At 41.1% G+C, this 15,720-nt stretch overlaps 1 protein-coding gene across 1 annotated transcript in view; it reads right to left on the bottom strand.

Moving 5' to 3' along the window:
* Window positions 1-15,720, bottom strand: part of epb41l5 (erythrocyte membrane protein band 4.1 like 5) — a 318,268-nt gene that overhangs the window by 89,260 nt on the left and 213,288 nt on the right. Inside the window, exon 17 of the mRNA XM_076264241.1 lies at window positions 183-322. Within this exon, the coding sequence (XP_076120356.1) occupies window positions 183-322 (140 nt within the window). The remainder of the gene's footprint in view (window positions 1-182; window positions 323-15,720) is intronic.

The following is a 15,720-nucleotide window of genomic DNA, read 5'->3' as shown; positions in this document are numbered from 1 at the left end:
AGTCTTAAGACAAATTATTTAATTTTACTTAAAAATCTATATATTTTTTCAAAGTTATGTGTACTTCTTTCCAAAATCATAGTCATAGTCAAAGTAATTTCACAGTAATTTCACATTTCCAATATTAAAATGTGAAGACATATTACCTGTTAGAAGAATATGAAAGAAAAATTCATCCTCACCTGTGAAGGAAGAACAATCCTCCAAGACAACAGTCAACCCTGCCTCCTCTGTTTGCCCTGCTGTGACTATGGGAGCAGACACCTTGACCAGGGTTTCCATTACTTCAATTGACTGCAGTTTGTTGACTGCCAGAAGTGAGCTGTGGGTATAAAGCAACATTCAGAGCATAGACACACAAAGTCCAATAAAAAATGGATGATGCAGTTTAACATTACAGGGGAACAAAATGTGAAAGGCTAACTGAGTAAAAGGTGACCTGATTTCCAAAAGGCATGAAGTTTTACCAATATATTTAACAATATCTTTTGCATTTCTTATCCAAACAATGTCAAACTTGGCACTGCATTCAATCGTGTCAGTAGCAAGACACGTTTGCCAAGTTTGAAATCAATCGGATGAACGGTTTGACAGATATGGGAATAAAACACAAACACACACACAATGTGTGGAAGATCCCAAGGCTGACACATGGCAACTCGTGACGTCAACCTAATCAGTCCACCCGCCATATTGGATTTTGTCAGAACACAAAAATATTATCTTCAGACCAAACCTAACAAAATGACAGTTGCATATTTTATTTTCAAAAACATAACAGACAAACAAAATCGGTGGAAAAGCCGCCAAACAGGATGTGACCTTATCTGTCAGCCAATCTTTGTTGTGAGTGCTTACAGCCATATGTCTGATGTAATAGCATCAAGTTACCATGGCAACCCTGGCCTGCTGATTTCCTTGGTCCCTTCATTGCTGCTTGCAGCTACATTTAATCATTGATGTATAGGGTGTAACATGCAATGTCAATTTATTTATTTAGCACATTTAAAAAAAAACAACAGTTGATCAAAGTACTGTAAAATAAAAGTAAAATAATAGTATAAAACAATAATAATAATAATAAATATAGCCGCAAGCGGCAATGGCGGACCCGAGCACCTGCGGGCCTCAACCCGTGACATGTCGGAATCCAACAAAGCACCGACGTGGTGCGTGTGTGAAATGTACATATTTGATGCGTGGGCTATTTGCTTTTGTATTTTATTTTCTGCCACATTTACTCGCTTGGCCAGGAGGGGGCGTAATGCAAGGCAGGCCCATTGGGTGTCATCATAATCATAATATATATTAACCTGAGAAATTTCAGACCATTCATTTTAAGCAAAGAACATTTCTGATACACTTTTTGGTTGGCCATATGGTTAGGCATGGAAATTACCCATGTGAATATCATCACAATAATGATATCCAATATTTTATAAACTTTCAGATCAATCACTTAAGGCATTGTCCATTTCTGGCACATTTCCTGCTTGACCAGGTGGTGGCGCTATGCCAGACAGGCCCATTGGGTGTCTAGATATTATCATAATCATAATATCTATTAACCTGAGAAGTTTCAGACCATTTATTTAAAGCATAGAGCATTTCTGGCACATTTCCTGCTTGGCCAGATGGTGGCGCTATGCTAGGCCTGTGAATTACGAATGTGAATATCATCACAATAATGATATCTGATATGTTATAAAGTTTCAGATCAATCACTTAAGGCATTGTCCATTTCTGGCACATTTCCTGCTTGGCCAGGTGGTGGCGCTATGCCAGGCAGGCCCATTGGGTGTCTGGATATCATTATAAACATGATATCTATTAACCTAAGAAGTTTCAGACCATTCATTCAATGCACTGTGATTTATGACACATTTCCTGTTTATGTGGTGAGATATTAAAATCATATCAAATATATAACTTATCAAAAATCCCTTCACAATTTAACATCAGCGACATCTTGGCATAATATTTGCCAAATTTCAAATGAATCTGACAAACCGTCTAGGAGGAGTTTGTTCAAATTGATCATATGACATCAGTATAATTGTCATTCTTTCTGTTGCCAGTTGGTGGCGCTATGCCAAACATGCATTATGGGCATGTGAATATTATCATTAACATGGTCTTCAATGACCTGTGAAATTTAAAACATTTCAAGCCATGCATGGTGAATTATGACACATTTATTGTTTATGTGGAAGGGTATTAAAATTAATAATTTCGCCATTTCGTCAAATTACAACATATCAAAAAAAAAACTTCACAATTTATAATCAGGAACATCTCGGCATCACGTATACCAACTTTGACATGAATCGGATCAACCGTCTAGGAGGAGTACGTTAAAATTGATCATGTCCACAACGCACAAAATCTCAATTACCTCACTTCCTGTGGGCGTGGCTAATGGCATGTTAATACAAAAGTTGTTTGTTTTTGGGAGTTACATACACCCACCAAATTTGGTGTGTGTATCTAAAACTATATGCCAACCACAAGTCACTGTGACGTAAGGGGGCGCTATGGAGTTCCTGGGCAACGCCCGGTGCCAAGCTTTTATCCCTGTCTATTCACTGTACCACTTGATGTGTGTGCTAAATTTCATGCGTTTTCACCCATGGGAAGCACCTCTTTTGGCATCATGATTCATCACATATTTCATCACATATTAGTCTGCACAAAATCCCAAATACCTCACTTCCTGTTGGGCGTGGCTAATGCATTGTACATACAAAAGTTTTTCATCTTGGGGAGATACAGACACCTACCAAATTTGGTGTGTGTAGCTGAAAGTATATGCCCACCACGGGATCAGTCATCTAATAGGGCGTAAGGGGGCGCTAGCGAGTCTCTGGGCCATACCCGGGGCCAAGCTTTTTTACCTAGCTGCTTTGTGTGACACTTGATGTGTGTGCCAAATTTCAAGACTTTTCGATTATGTTAACCACCTCAAAATATTTGCCAACCACGGGATCAGTCACCTAAGGGGGCGCTAGCGAGTCCCTGGGCCACGCCCGGGGTCAAGCTCTTGTACCTAACTGCGATGCGTGACACCTGACGTGTGTGCCAAATTTCAAGAGTTTTTGACCATGTTAACCACCTCAAAAACAGGAAAGCAAAAAAGTGGAATAACAATAATAATAGTGAAATATAGCCGCAAGCGGCAATGGCGGGCCCGAGCACCTGCGGGCGGTAACCCGTGACATTTCGGAATCCAACAAAGCCCCGATGTTGTCCGTTTGTGAAATGTACATATTTGATGCGTGTGCTATTTTTTTCAGATCAATCCATCAAAGCCTTGAACATTTTTGGCACATTTCCTGCTTGGCCAGATGGTGGCACTATGCTAGGCATGTGAATTACACATGTAAATATCGTCACAATAATGATATCTAATATTTTGTAAAGTTTCAGATCAATCAATAAAGGCATTGCCAATTTCTGGCACATGTTCCTGCTTGGCCAGGTGGTAGCGCTATACCAGGCAGGCCCATTGGGTGTCTGGATATCATCATAATCATAATATCTATTAACCTGAGAATTTTCAGACCATTCATTCAAAACATAGAACATTTCTGGCACATTTCCTGCTTGGCCAGATGGTGGCGCTATGCTAGGCATGTGAATTACACATATGAATATCATCACAATAATATCCAATATTTTATAAAGTTTCAGATTAATCAGTTAAGGCATTGTCCATTTCTGGCACATTTCCTGGTTGGCCAGGTGGTGGCGCTATGCCAAGCAGGCCCATTGGGTGTCTGGATATCATCATAATCATAATATCTATTAACCTGAGAAGTTTCAGACCATTTATTCAAAGCATAGAGCATTTCTGGCACATTTCCTGCTTGGCCAGATGGTGGCGCTATGCTAGGCCTGTGAATTACACATGTGAATATCATCACAATAATGATATCCAATATTTTATAAAGTTTCAGATCAATCACTTAAGGCATTTTCAATTTCTGGCACATTTCCTGCTTGGCCAGGTGGTGGCGCTATGCCAGGCAGGCCCATTGGGTGTCTGGATATCATCATAATCATGATATCTATTAACCTGAGAAGTTTCAGACCATTCATTCAATGCACTGTGATTTATGACACATTTCCTGTTTATGTGGTGAGATATTAAAATCATATCAAATATATTACAACATTCAAAAATCCATTCACAATTTAACATCAGCGACATCTTGGCATAATGTTTGCCAAATTTCAAATGAATCTGACAAACCGTCTAGGAGGAGTATGTTCAAATTGATCATGTGACATCAGTATAATTGTCATTCTTTCTGTTGCCAGTTGGTGGCGCTATGCCAAACATGCATTATGGGCATGTGAATATTATCATTAACATGGTCTTCAATGACCTGTGAAATTTAAAACATTTCAAGCCATGCATGGTGAATTATGACACATTTATTGTTTATGTGGAAGGGTATTAAAATTAATAATTTCGCCATTTCGTCAAATTACAACATATCAAAAAAAAGCTTCACAATTTATAATCAGGAACATCTCAGCGTCATGTATACCAACTTTGACATGAATCGGATCAACCGTCTAGGAGGAGTACGTTAAAATTGATCATGTCCACAACGCACAAAATCTCAATTACCTCACTTCCTGTGGGCGTGGCTAATGGCATGTTAATACAAAAGTTGATTGTTTTTGGGAGTTACATACACCCACCAAATTTGGTGTGTGTATCTAAAACTATATGCCAACCACAAGTCACAGTGACATAAGGGGGCGCTATGGAGTTCCTGGGCAACGCCCGGTGCCAAGGCTTTTCCCCTGTGTATTCACGGTACCTCTTGACGTGTGTGCCAAATTTCATGCGTTTTCAGCGATGGGAAGCACCTCTTTTGGCATCACAATTCATCACATTTTAGTCCGCACAAAATCCCAAATACCTCACTTCCTGTTGGGCGTGGCTAATGCATTGTACATACAAAAGTTGTTCATCTTGGGGAGATACACACACCTACAAAATTTGGTGTGTCTAGCTGAAAGTATGTGCCAACCACTGGATCAATCACCTAAGGGGGCGCTACTGAGTCCCTGGGCCACGCCCGGGGCCAAGCTTTTATGCCTGTGTAGCCATTGTGATACCAGATGTGTGTGCCAAATTCCAAGACTTTTCATCCATGCTAACCACCTCAAAAATAGCAAAAAGGTGAACAAATAATAATAATAAATATAGCCGCAAGCGGCAATGGCGGGCCCGAGCACCTGCGGGCCGCAACCCGTGACATGTCGGAATCCAACAAAGCACCGACGTGGTGCGTTTGTGAAATGTACATATTTAATGCTTGTGCTATTTGTTTTTGTATTTTATTTTCTGCCACATGTACTTGCTTGGCCAGGTGGGGGCGTAATGCAAGGCAGGCCCATTGGGTGTCATCATAATCATAATATATATTAACCTGAGAAATTTCAGACCATTCATTTTAAACAAAGAACATTTCTGATACACTTTTTGGTTGGCCAGATGGTGGCGCTATGTTAGGCATGAAAATTACACATGTGAATATCATCACAATAATGATATCCAAAATGTTTGTAAACTTTCAGATCAATCACTTAAGGCATTGTCCATTTCTGACACATTTACTGCTTGACCAGGTGGTGGCGCTATGCCAGGCAGGCCCATTGGGTGTCTGGATATCATCATAATCTTAATATCTATTAACCTGAAAAGTTTCAGACCATTTATTCAAAGCATAGAGCATTTCTGGCACATTTCCTGCTTGGCCAGAAGGTGGCGCTATGCTAGGCCTGTGAATTTACGCATGTGAATATCATCACAATAATGATATCCAATATTTTATAAAGTTTCAGATCAATCACTTAAGGCATTGTCCATTTCTGGCACATTTCCTGCTTGGCCAGGTGGTGGCGCTATGCCAGGCAGGCCCATTGGGTGTCTGGATATCATCATAATCATGATATCTATTAACCTGAGAAGTTTCAGACCATTCATTCAATGCACTGTGATTTATGACACATTTCCTCTTTATGTGGTGAGATATTAAAATCATATCAAATATATAACATATCAAAAATCCCTTCACAATTTAACATCAGCGACATCTTGGCATAATGTTTGCCAAATTTCAAATGAATCTGACAAACCGTCTAGGAGGAGTATGTTCAAATTGATCATGTGAAATCAGCATAATTGCCATTCTTTCTGTTGCCAGTTGGTGGCGCTATGCCAAACATGCATTATGGGCATGTGAATATTATCATTAACATGGTCTTTAATGACCTGTGAAATTTAAAACATTTCAAGCCATGCATGGTGAATTATGACACATTTATTGTTTGTGTGGAACGGTATTAAAATTAACAATTTCGCAATTTTGTCAAATTACAACATATCAAAAAAAGGCTTCACAATTTAGAATCAGGAACATCTCGGCGTCATGTATACCAACTTTGACATGAATCGGATCAACCGTCTAGGAGGAGTATGTTAAAATTGATCGATCATGTCCACAACGCACAAATTCTCAATTACCTCACTTCCTGTGGGCGTGGCTAATGCATTGTACATACGAAAGTTGTTCATCTTGGGGAGATACACACACTTACCAAATTTGGTGTTTGTAACTGAAAGTATATGCCCACCACGGGATCTGTCATCTAAGGGGGCGTAAGGGGGCGCCAGCGAGTCTATGGGCCATACCCGGGGCCAAGCTTTTTTACCTAGCTGCTTTGTGTGACACCTGATGTGTGTGCCAAATTTCAAGACTTTTCGATTATGTTAACCACCTCTAAATATTTGCCAACCACGGGATCAGTCACCTAAGGGGGCGCTAGCGAGTCCCTGGTCCACGCCCGGGGTCAAGCTCTTGTACCTAACTGCGATGCGTGACACCTGACGTGTGTGCCAAATTTCAAGCGTTTCCGACCATGTTAACCACCTCAAAAACAGGAAAGCAAAAAAGTAGAATAACAATAATGAATAATAATAATCCTTACAAAAAAAATAGGGCCTTGCACCCTTCGGGTGCTCGGGCCCTAATAATAATAATAATAATAATAATCCTTTCAAAAACAATAGGGCTTCGCACCTCTCGGTGCGCAAGGCCGGGTCCCGGGTATCCCTGTCTATTCACTGTATCACTTGATGTGTGTGCCAAATTTCATGCGTTTTCACCCATGGGAAGCACCTCCTTTGGCATCATGATTCATCACATATTAGTCTGCACAAAATCCCAAATACCTCACTTCCTGTTGGGCGTGGCTAATGAATTGTACATACGAAAGTTGTTCATCTTGGGGAGATACAAACACCTACCAAATTTGGTGTGTGTAGCTGAAAGTATATGCCCACCACGGGATCAGTCATCTAAGGGGGCGTAAGGGGGCGCTAGCGAGTAGCAGCAAAAGCACGGTCTCCTCTACATTTAAATTTGGTTTTGGGAAGGGAAACTAAGATGGTAGAGATGTGTCCTCTCTTACGGGTACCAGTTAAGAGGTGAGCTGCTGCATTTTGAACCAGTTGCAATCGGTAATCAATAAACAAATGAGAGTGCTAGGGATGCACCAATACCACGCACCAATAGCACTTAATTACACTGCTACCCCTAAAGCATAGTAGTGTACACACTACTCTTGAAAAGCCTACCTTACCTAGCAAAATGTATGGATCTGCGTTGAATCTACGCAGCCTAATACCTCCGTTGAAACTATAGCTCACCTATGCAGGTGGTAAACTTCAGTTTATGTAGCCTATTTGGTGTGTTAGTGTAGCTGGTGTAGGTCTCCACTTCACATCATAAGGTGAGAAGAAGTAAATGAAAAAAATAAAATGGGGTGTCTTAGTAGATAAATCTAATTTGAAATGTCAAATTAAAAGGTGCAGACAGTGCCAGAAAGGAGGCATGTTTAACACAGAAAGTTTTCTTTATTTTTTGTTTAAAACCACTTATTATAAAAAAAATTGACACTCATTACTATTTAGTTTTAGGCTTGCTGTAACAACCACTTAAGAGTGTCCCAATTCATTGCATTTATATGCTATCTTAATAGTTATTTTTTGGAAGAAATATTGTCTATGTATTTGGTATCAATGAGTACAAAAATGTATTTAGTTTTTTAGTTTTCTTATCTTCTACTGTCTCTATTGTACAATGGAGTTTTGTTATATGTATATACTTATAACATACTTGATATTTCCTCTCCTGCTGTAAGTGCATGTTGTGTGTGATGTCTGTATGCTACTGAGACCTTGAATTTCCCCTTGGGGATCAATAAAGTATCTATATATCTATCTATCTATCTATCTATCTATCTATCTATACTCATGCTCTGTCTGAAAAAAAAAAAAAAAACTATCAGTGCATTGTTACAGTGGGCAGTGCTTCGACTTGGCCAGCTTCAGTCACGGTCCGCGCGCGGGATCACGTGGGATCACGTGGCATCACGCGACTTTAATTTGTATTTTTCCAGTGACGCTGCAACGACCGGCAGAGGTCTCAAGTGAGCAGGGTGTCTCGTAAAAAGAAATGGAGATTGAAAACCCTACACAGACTTCACTACAGACTTTAGCAGACTGGTTTAGAAATAATTTAATAGCCAGAAATATGCCTGCCCTGCCCTAATAAAGAAATATTTGGTTAACGGCGAGTGAATCCCGTTTGCAGCCGTAGAAGAAACGCAGGACAAATTAAACATTCTGGTTTAGAGTGCAACGATGATAGACAGACATCGATGATAGACAGACATCATTTGGACAAAATATAGAGCATATTAACCTCCGTTGCCTTCCTGTTACGTCCTGTTATCACCAGTTACAGGCGATAAACTATTTTTGATGGTCACAAGTTTACTTCATTAGCGTTTATTTTTTTGATTATTAAAGAGTGTTTTTCATTTAAAGGCTTGACTTTGTGCTTATTCAGAAGAGCATTTAGTGCTCTCCCCAATCCCAGACGTTCACATTGCATGTTTGTTTGTAATGGATGCAACCGCGAGATACGCTTGTCATAGGCGCCGATACCGTGGGTGCTCCGTCTCTCGGGCACCCACTGAAAACATCGAGCATCCACGTGTGCCAGCTTACAGTCCTGGCTAAATTTACATTCATTTAAAATCAAACATCGCAGTTTATGTTAAATTCAGCATCTCTCATAATGTGATTGGATATGTTGCTGTCAATTCCCTACTCCATATACTAACCACCAATGAGAGCGTCTCACGTAAGAAAATTCCTGACACTTTCCACCTGAAGAATTAACACAAGGCTTTGTCGGGTCTTCAGCCCCGAATGTTTAAAATGTATATAGCCCTGAATATCATTTTAAAAGTAGTCTGACAAAGCTTATTGTTTTGTGACACAGCTAAACACTGGTACCTCATAGAACGTCTATAACATAGCCTAGGTGGTCGCAACTCACAAAAGTAAAGCAGATAGAAAGAACTCACGCAAATCTAGCCTACAACACGCAGACAGCTTCATGCGCAGGGGAGAGAGCGCACGCGCACTGTGCTTTATGATTGTTGGCTTCTGATGGTATCTTGCTAATTCACTGAACTGCATTAGGTGACAAAAATGGTATTTCCTTTATCTTATAACTCCTTGTCTGAGCGACTACCAGGCCTATGGTTTTTAAAAGTCAGATGTTCCCTGACAAAGACATTCGAAAATTAAGAATGTTTATTGACTTGAAAAATACACAAATTTTTGCAAACTCCCTTCATTCAACCCTTGAAGACATTGCGGTCTGGCGCGCTATGTAGATCGTTTCTCGTACCATTTAATTTCTCAGAATTTAGGTCTACTAGGCCTACAATAACGTCATCACCAAATAAATCTTTTATTTTTAGTTGATCAACCACAAAGAGTAGCATAGGCCTACTGTGCACAGTGCACTGACGACTGTAGCAGCCCAAGGTAACCAGTTATTGTAGATGAGAGGCAAGGCAACCCCTTGTTTCAGATAGCCTGGACAACATGTTACCTGGGTGTTGCCTACGTTATTACAGTGCATGAAAATGCACTGTACTGTTCTTCCTAGACTTCTTCTTCTTCTTCTTCTAACGCAGTTAATGCAGCTTCAACCGTTTAACGTAGAAACTTCATTCAAACTATGTTACGTAGGTCTTACTTAGGACATCTGGGCTTTGTATTTTTCAACTTTGTAACTTTTATACTTTTTAAACTATTAATTAAAAACTACTCAAAATTTCCCCATAGACTTAACATTAGGCTGATGACATCACAATGGGCTAATTAACTTTGCACCTGTATCAACTTCCAGCTGCAACCAGCCAGTTAAACTGATTGCACCTGTATCAACTGCTTTCTGTTGAACTAGGCCAACTCTCTCTGTGTCTCTCCATTCTACAAGGATATAAGGCACATTCCATCCAACTTTCTATCCATTCATCCTCTTCAAACCATTCACTCATCCACCCATTAAACTATCCATCAACATCCATTAAACAATCTGCCTATCTACATCCATTCAACTTTCTGTCTATCAACATCCATTACACTATCTACATTTAACTTTTAAACTATATACAGTGGGCAGTGCTTCGACCTGGGATCACGCGACTTTAATTTGTATTTTCAGACTTCACTACAGACGTTAGCAGACTGGTTTAGAAATAATTTAATAGCCAGAAATATGCCTGCCCTGCCCTAATAAAGAAATATTTGGTTAACTGTGAGTGAATCCCGTTTGCAGCCGTAGAAGAAACGCAGGACAAATTAAACATTCTGTTTTTCTCCGAGTGCAACGATGATAGACATCATTTGGACAAAATATAGAGCATATTAACCTCCGTTGCTCAGCCAAATGCCTTCCTGTTACGTCCTGTTATCACGGAGTTACAGGCGATAAACGATTTTTGATGGTCACAAGTTTACTTCATTAGCGGTTTATTTTTTTGATTATTAAAGAGTGTTTTTCATTTAAAGGTTTGACTTCGTGCTTATTCAGAAGAGCATTTAGTGCTCTTCCCAATCCCAGACGTTCACATTGCATGTTTGTTTGTAATGGATGCAACCGCGAGATAGGCTATGCGTTTGACGGCAATGAGTTGTTAACAGACATGAACCAAGACATATAGCCCAGCAGCAATCTAGGGACTGTTCGTTATTTATTGAAGGGGCCACCGGAGGAATTTTGAGTGCTTCAGTCAAAAGTTGCATGACCCTCCCTTGCCTGCTAGAAATTGTTCAATGACCCTCCGACAGAATTGTTAAAAAAGACATGACCCTCCCCTGCCAATTGTCGCTGTCTTCCGGCCGCGCTGCTTTGCGCCACAGCCACAAACTGTGAAAACGTTCTTAAATCAATCTTTCCCGTGAGCTTGCATGCTACCAGTCCTTCCTTTTCAAATGTGTTGCGCCTGTTTGCACAATTTCACAAATAATCATATGTGATTAATAATATGACAAATAATCCCTGTGCACGGGGACCGAAACAATGCATGCCAACTTTTTCCGTGTGACTCACGTATTTTAACTTCCCCTCGCTGTCTTGCCATTTTAATGTTTTCCCGTAGAATATCCCATATTTTAATACTCTCATAACAGCCCTGCCATCGGGCCTGTCTCTGTGTTGCCCTGTTGCTACCCCTTACCCTTCCAACGAAACAGATGTCTTCAAATCATCGTTTTCCTTGCTTGAAGGCGAACTTAGAGTGATGTTAACCTATTTAAGTTTAACGGCGTGATTGTCGTGAGAGCACGAATAATTGGCGCTTGCATGTTCGGCCTTATGTCTACGTGCGCACCTGAGGCTACTCACCTACTAGAGAAAGAATTTCCCCTGTTTGTATGTTCACTCCAAGTTGGCCTACCATAACTTAACAACTCTGCACTGTAGACAATAACTGGCTATTTATATTTTTCTGTGAAATAAGCAAATGTATTTGTTCAACTTTATGAAGCAGAATTACGCACTAGGCTACTTGGAACATAACACATTTGACAAAGGACAGATGTATGTTATAGTGAGAAAATATAAACTTTCAGTGTTTTACGATGTCTTTGTCATGGGGAAGTTTTTTTCCCCATGCATTTATTCTAGGCTACTGTCAGTGACTGCCGTGAGAGAAGCGGGTTCTGTGTTTCGTTCATGTCAGTGACTGACGCGAGAGAAGCGGGGTCTGTGTTGCGTTGCGTTAATTTATTTTCAATTGGGCATGCCGTGCCGTGTCGTCCACAGCTCAGTTCTGACAAAGACAATGAGTGCGCGCGTTTGTATGGTTATATTGCTTGACAGGGGGGATCCCAAGCAGCTTTCAGCCATAAGGCTACTTTGAGAACATTTCCTAATTCACCCGACACTAATATTCAAAATGTTGAAAACTATTTCGGCATAGCCTATTAACTGACCACCCGATTGACGTTGACTGGGGGGCAGGGGGGGTCATCAGACATTTGTGCCCAGTTAATCCGGCCCTGCCCCCAACAAATCACACCTTCCCACCAGCTGTGACAGCTTAAAAGAAGTCAAGAGGACTCCTAACTCACATACCTATTCACAAACCGGTTTTGTGGCATTTCGCCTTTTTTGAAATCCTATGCGGCTACAGGAGCTTCCAATCGTGAGGAAGCAATTTTGCATTGTAGGCATAACTAACATGCAATAATGCCACCAACAACAACCAAAACTAGGCTACTCATTGTCAACATGTAAATTAAATGTAACATTATTGTGAATCAAATTAAAATGTTCTCTTTTGCAAACGTAGGCATAGGCATAGTAACAGATTAATTTAATAATGTTACAAAGATACTACATCAATCTGTATGTTTCATTAGGCTACTAGGCTATTTGTTTTGCCTTACTCTTGATTCATTTAGGCTAGGCCTTTTTATTCAGTTATTCATCATCTTCTGTCCTTGTGTAGCGCACGCATTCTCAGACCTGTCACCTGCCACTCATCGTAAGGGAGGTGTTTGGAATCATTCCCGCGTTACAACCATCAGCAATCAAGGTGGTCACTTCAGTCAAGCTCGTGCATGAGTAATAACGTCATCCATAGCAACGAAGACTCACTCACTCTTAGACTGTTAGTCAAAGATTCTAGAGCGCTCAGCTCCAGAATCTGTTCAGGAGTTGTCATTTTCCCTTACTAAGAGTAGCCTAGGTCTGAAAGGCTTTGTTAATAACTTAATAAGAGAAACTCCTATAGCTAAAATCTGTTATTGCTATTTAGGAGTAGCCTACTCCTAGTGGTAAGATAAAAGGCTTTGTGAATATGGCCCCTGGTGTCTAACCCAATGCATAGCCCATTTACACCAAATAATGGTCGAATATTAGGCTACTGATGATCATTGTTATTTAAGAACATGCAGAGCACCAAAAACATCTTGCTCGTAAAAAATCATCATACCGCACATTGTCTGTTATTTAACCTACTTACTGTAGGCTGCGCAAACCACAGGCCTTTATTTTGGGCAAGCCTGCATTCGAGGCAGGCCTTCTGTTGAAGAATTTTATAAAAAGCCTGCGCTAACAGTAATCCTCCTGCCCCCGATACCACAACTGTGGATAGTGTGGAATGCAAGTAATAACACAATCCAATGTGTGTCTCAATTGTCCCCCGCTGACCACCTCACACATTTCTCTAGATTTTGCAACGACCTTACATGACACAATGCCATAAAATGGCAGTGTTTAGGACACCGAATAATGTTTGTAATGATACCAGTTAGGCCTACGTTCAACAGTAACATAAGTGTAAATATAGCTGCAAGCAGCAATGAGGGGGCCAAGCAGAATAGGCCGGAGTAGCCACGGTGACAAGATAGAACTCAGCAGACACCCGGGATGAACAGGGCTGAAACAGGGCTGAGTATTGCCACCGCCTCCGCCAGCCAGCCCCCCCCCCCACCTAATCACCCCAGCCCGTCTCACCCCGTCCTGCCCTGCCCTGCCCTGCCCTGCCCTTGCACGCACGCATTAGAATTAACTGGATGGAACATGCTGTCATCCGTTTCACATCAACAAATAAAAGATTGATATAACACATCAGCAACTACACATCAAAATGCAATATTGCTAATTGCAGCACCCCCTACAGGTCAAAGGTCACCAAATTTTTTGAGTGTCCTCCTAATGGGGTCATGAATATATGTAGTAAGTTTGGTTATAATATATGGCAGGGTTGCTGAGATATGAGCTCACTTCCTGTTTGGCGTTTTCGCCACCAATTTCGATTGGCTGTTACGGGCGAATGCTTTTGTCAATTGTTCCAGAGAGCAATATATTGATAGGTTATGGTCTAAAAATGGTCTGTGCCAATTTTGGTGAAGATCAGATGAAATTTGTGACCCGCGAAAACTTTTTGATGTTTTTGATTAAATCCAACATGACGGCCGAATCAATTATGATGACATCACAAGTTGTGCTGGGTCAGCCTAAGGACCTCCAACAGTATTACCTGATACCACTAGTGCATTTTAATTCTAAGGACAACAGCAGCTACAGGCCAAAAGGCATGTGTCTTAATTATAGCGCCCCCTAGAGGTCAAAGGTCACCAGATTTCTTGAGCGTCCCCCTGACTGGGTCCTGAGTCCATGGACTAAGTTTGGTTATGATAGATCAATGGGTTGCTGAGATATGAGCTCACTTCCTGTTTGGCGGCTTCGCCACAAATTTCTATTGGCTGTTACGCACGAACGGTTTTAGTTCCGAAGACAAAAAGCAATGCATTAATGAGGCATGGTCTGTAGATGATATATGTAAAGATTGATGTCGATCGGACAAAATTTGTGACCTCTGATACGTTTTTAGTGATTTTGATGAAATCCAAAATGGCGGAAAATCCATCATAGCGGAAAATGACGACATAGGGTACGTTGAACTCGGCTTGGTCCAAGGATTCCAATGATACCTCATTTTTGACAATCGGGTCAACAGGTCAGAAGTTAGGTGCGTGAACGCAAGTCCAACTTTGGCCTGTTGGTGGCGCTAGAGCGCGGGAGGTGCCGACATGAAACTTGGTGACATGAATCAATGGACTGTCTTAAATCAGTGTGCCAAATGTCAGAACTTTTTGCCAGACGGTTCTATGGGCTGCCATTGACCTCCATTGCAAAATAATGCGCATCAGCAGCTACAGGCCAAAAGGCATGTTTCTCAATTACAGCGCCCCCTAGAGGTCAAAGGTCACCAGATTTATTGAGTGTCCCCCTGATTGGGTCCTGAGTCCATGCACCCAGTTTGGCTTTGATACATGCAAGGGTTGCTGAGATATGAGCTCACTTCCTGTTTGGCGGCCTCGCCACAAATTTCGATTGGCTGTTACAGCCGAATGCTTCTGTCAATTGTTCCAGAAAGCAATGCACTGATAAGGCATGGTCTGAAGATAGTCTCTGCCAATTTTGGTGAGGATCCGCTGAAATTTGTGACCTGCGAAAATTTGTACGTTTTTTTGATTGAACCCAATATGGCGGCCGAATCAATTACGATGACATCACAAGTTGGCTTGGGTTAGCCTTTGGACCTCCAACAGTATTACCAGACACCACTAGTGCATTTTAACTCTAAGCACAACTGCAGCTACAGGCCAAAAGGCATGTTTCTTAATTACAGCGCCCCCTAGAGGTCAAAGGTCACCAGATTTCTTGAGCGTCCCCCTGATTGGGTCCTGAGTGCATGTACTTAGTTTGGTTATGATAGATCAATGGGTTGCTGAGATATGAGCTCACTTCCTGTTTGGCG

The sequence above is a fragment of the Alosa pseudoharengus genome, unplaced genomic scaffold (assembly GCF_046254945.1).
Source record: "Alosa pseudoharengus isolate Yale_2024_CS ecotype anadromous, Long Island Sound unplaced genomic scaffold, YU_APseudo_1.1 YU_APseudo_1.1_scf_3, whole genome shotgun sequence".
NCBI lineage: Eukaryota > Metazoa > Chordata > Actinopteri > Clupeiformes > Clupeidae > Alosa > Alosa pseudoharengus.
This window is presented reverse-complemented; position numbering and strand designations above follow the sequence as displayed.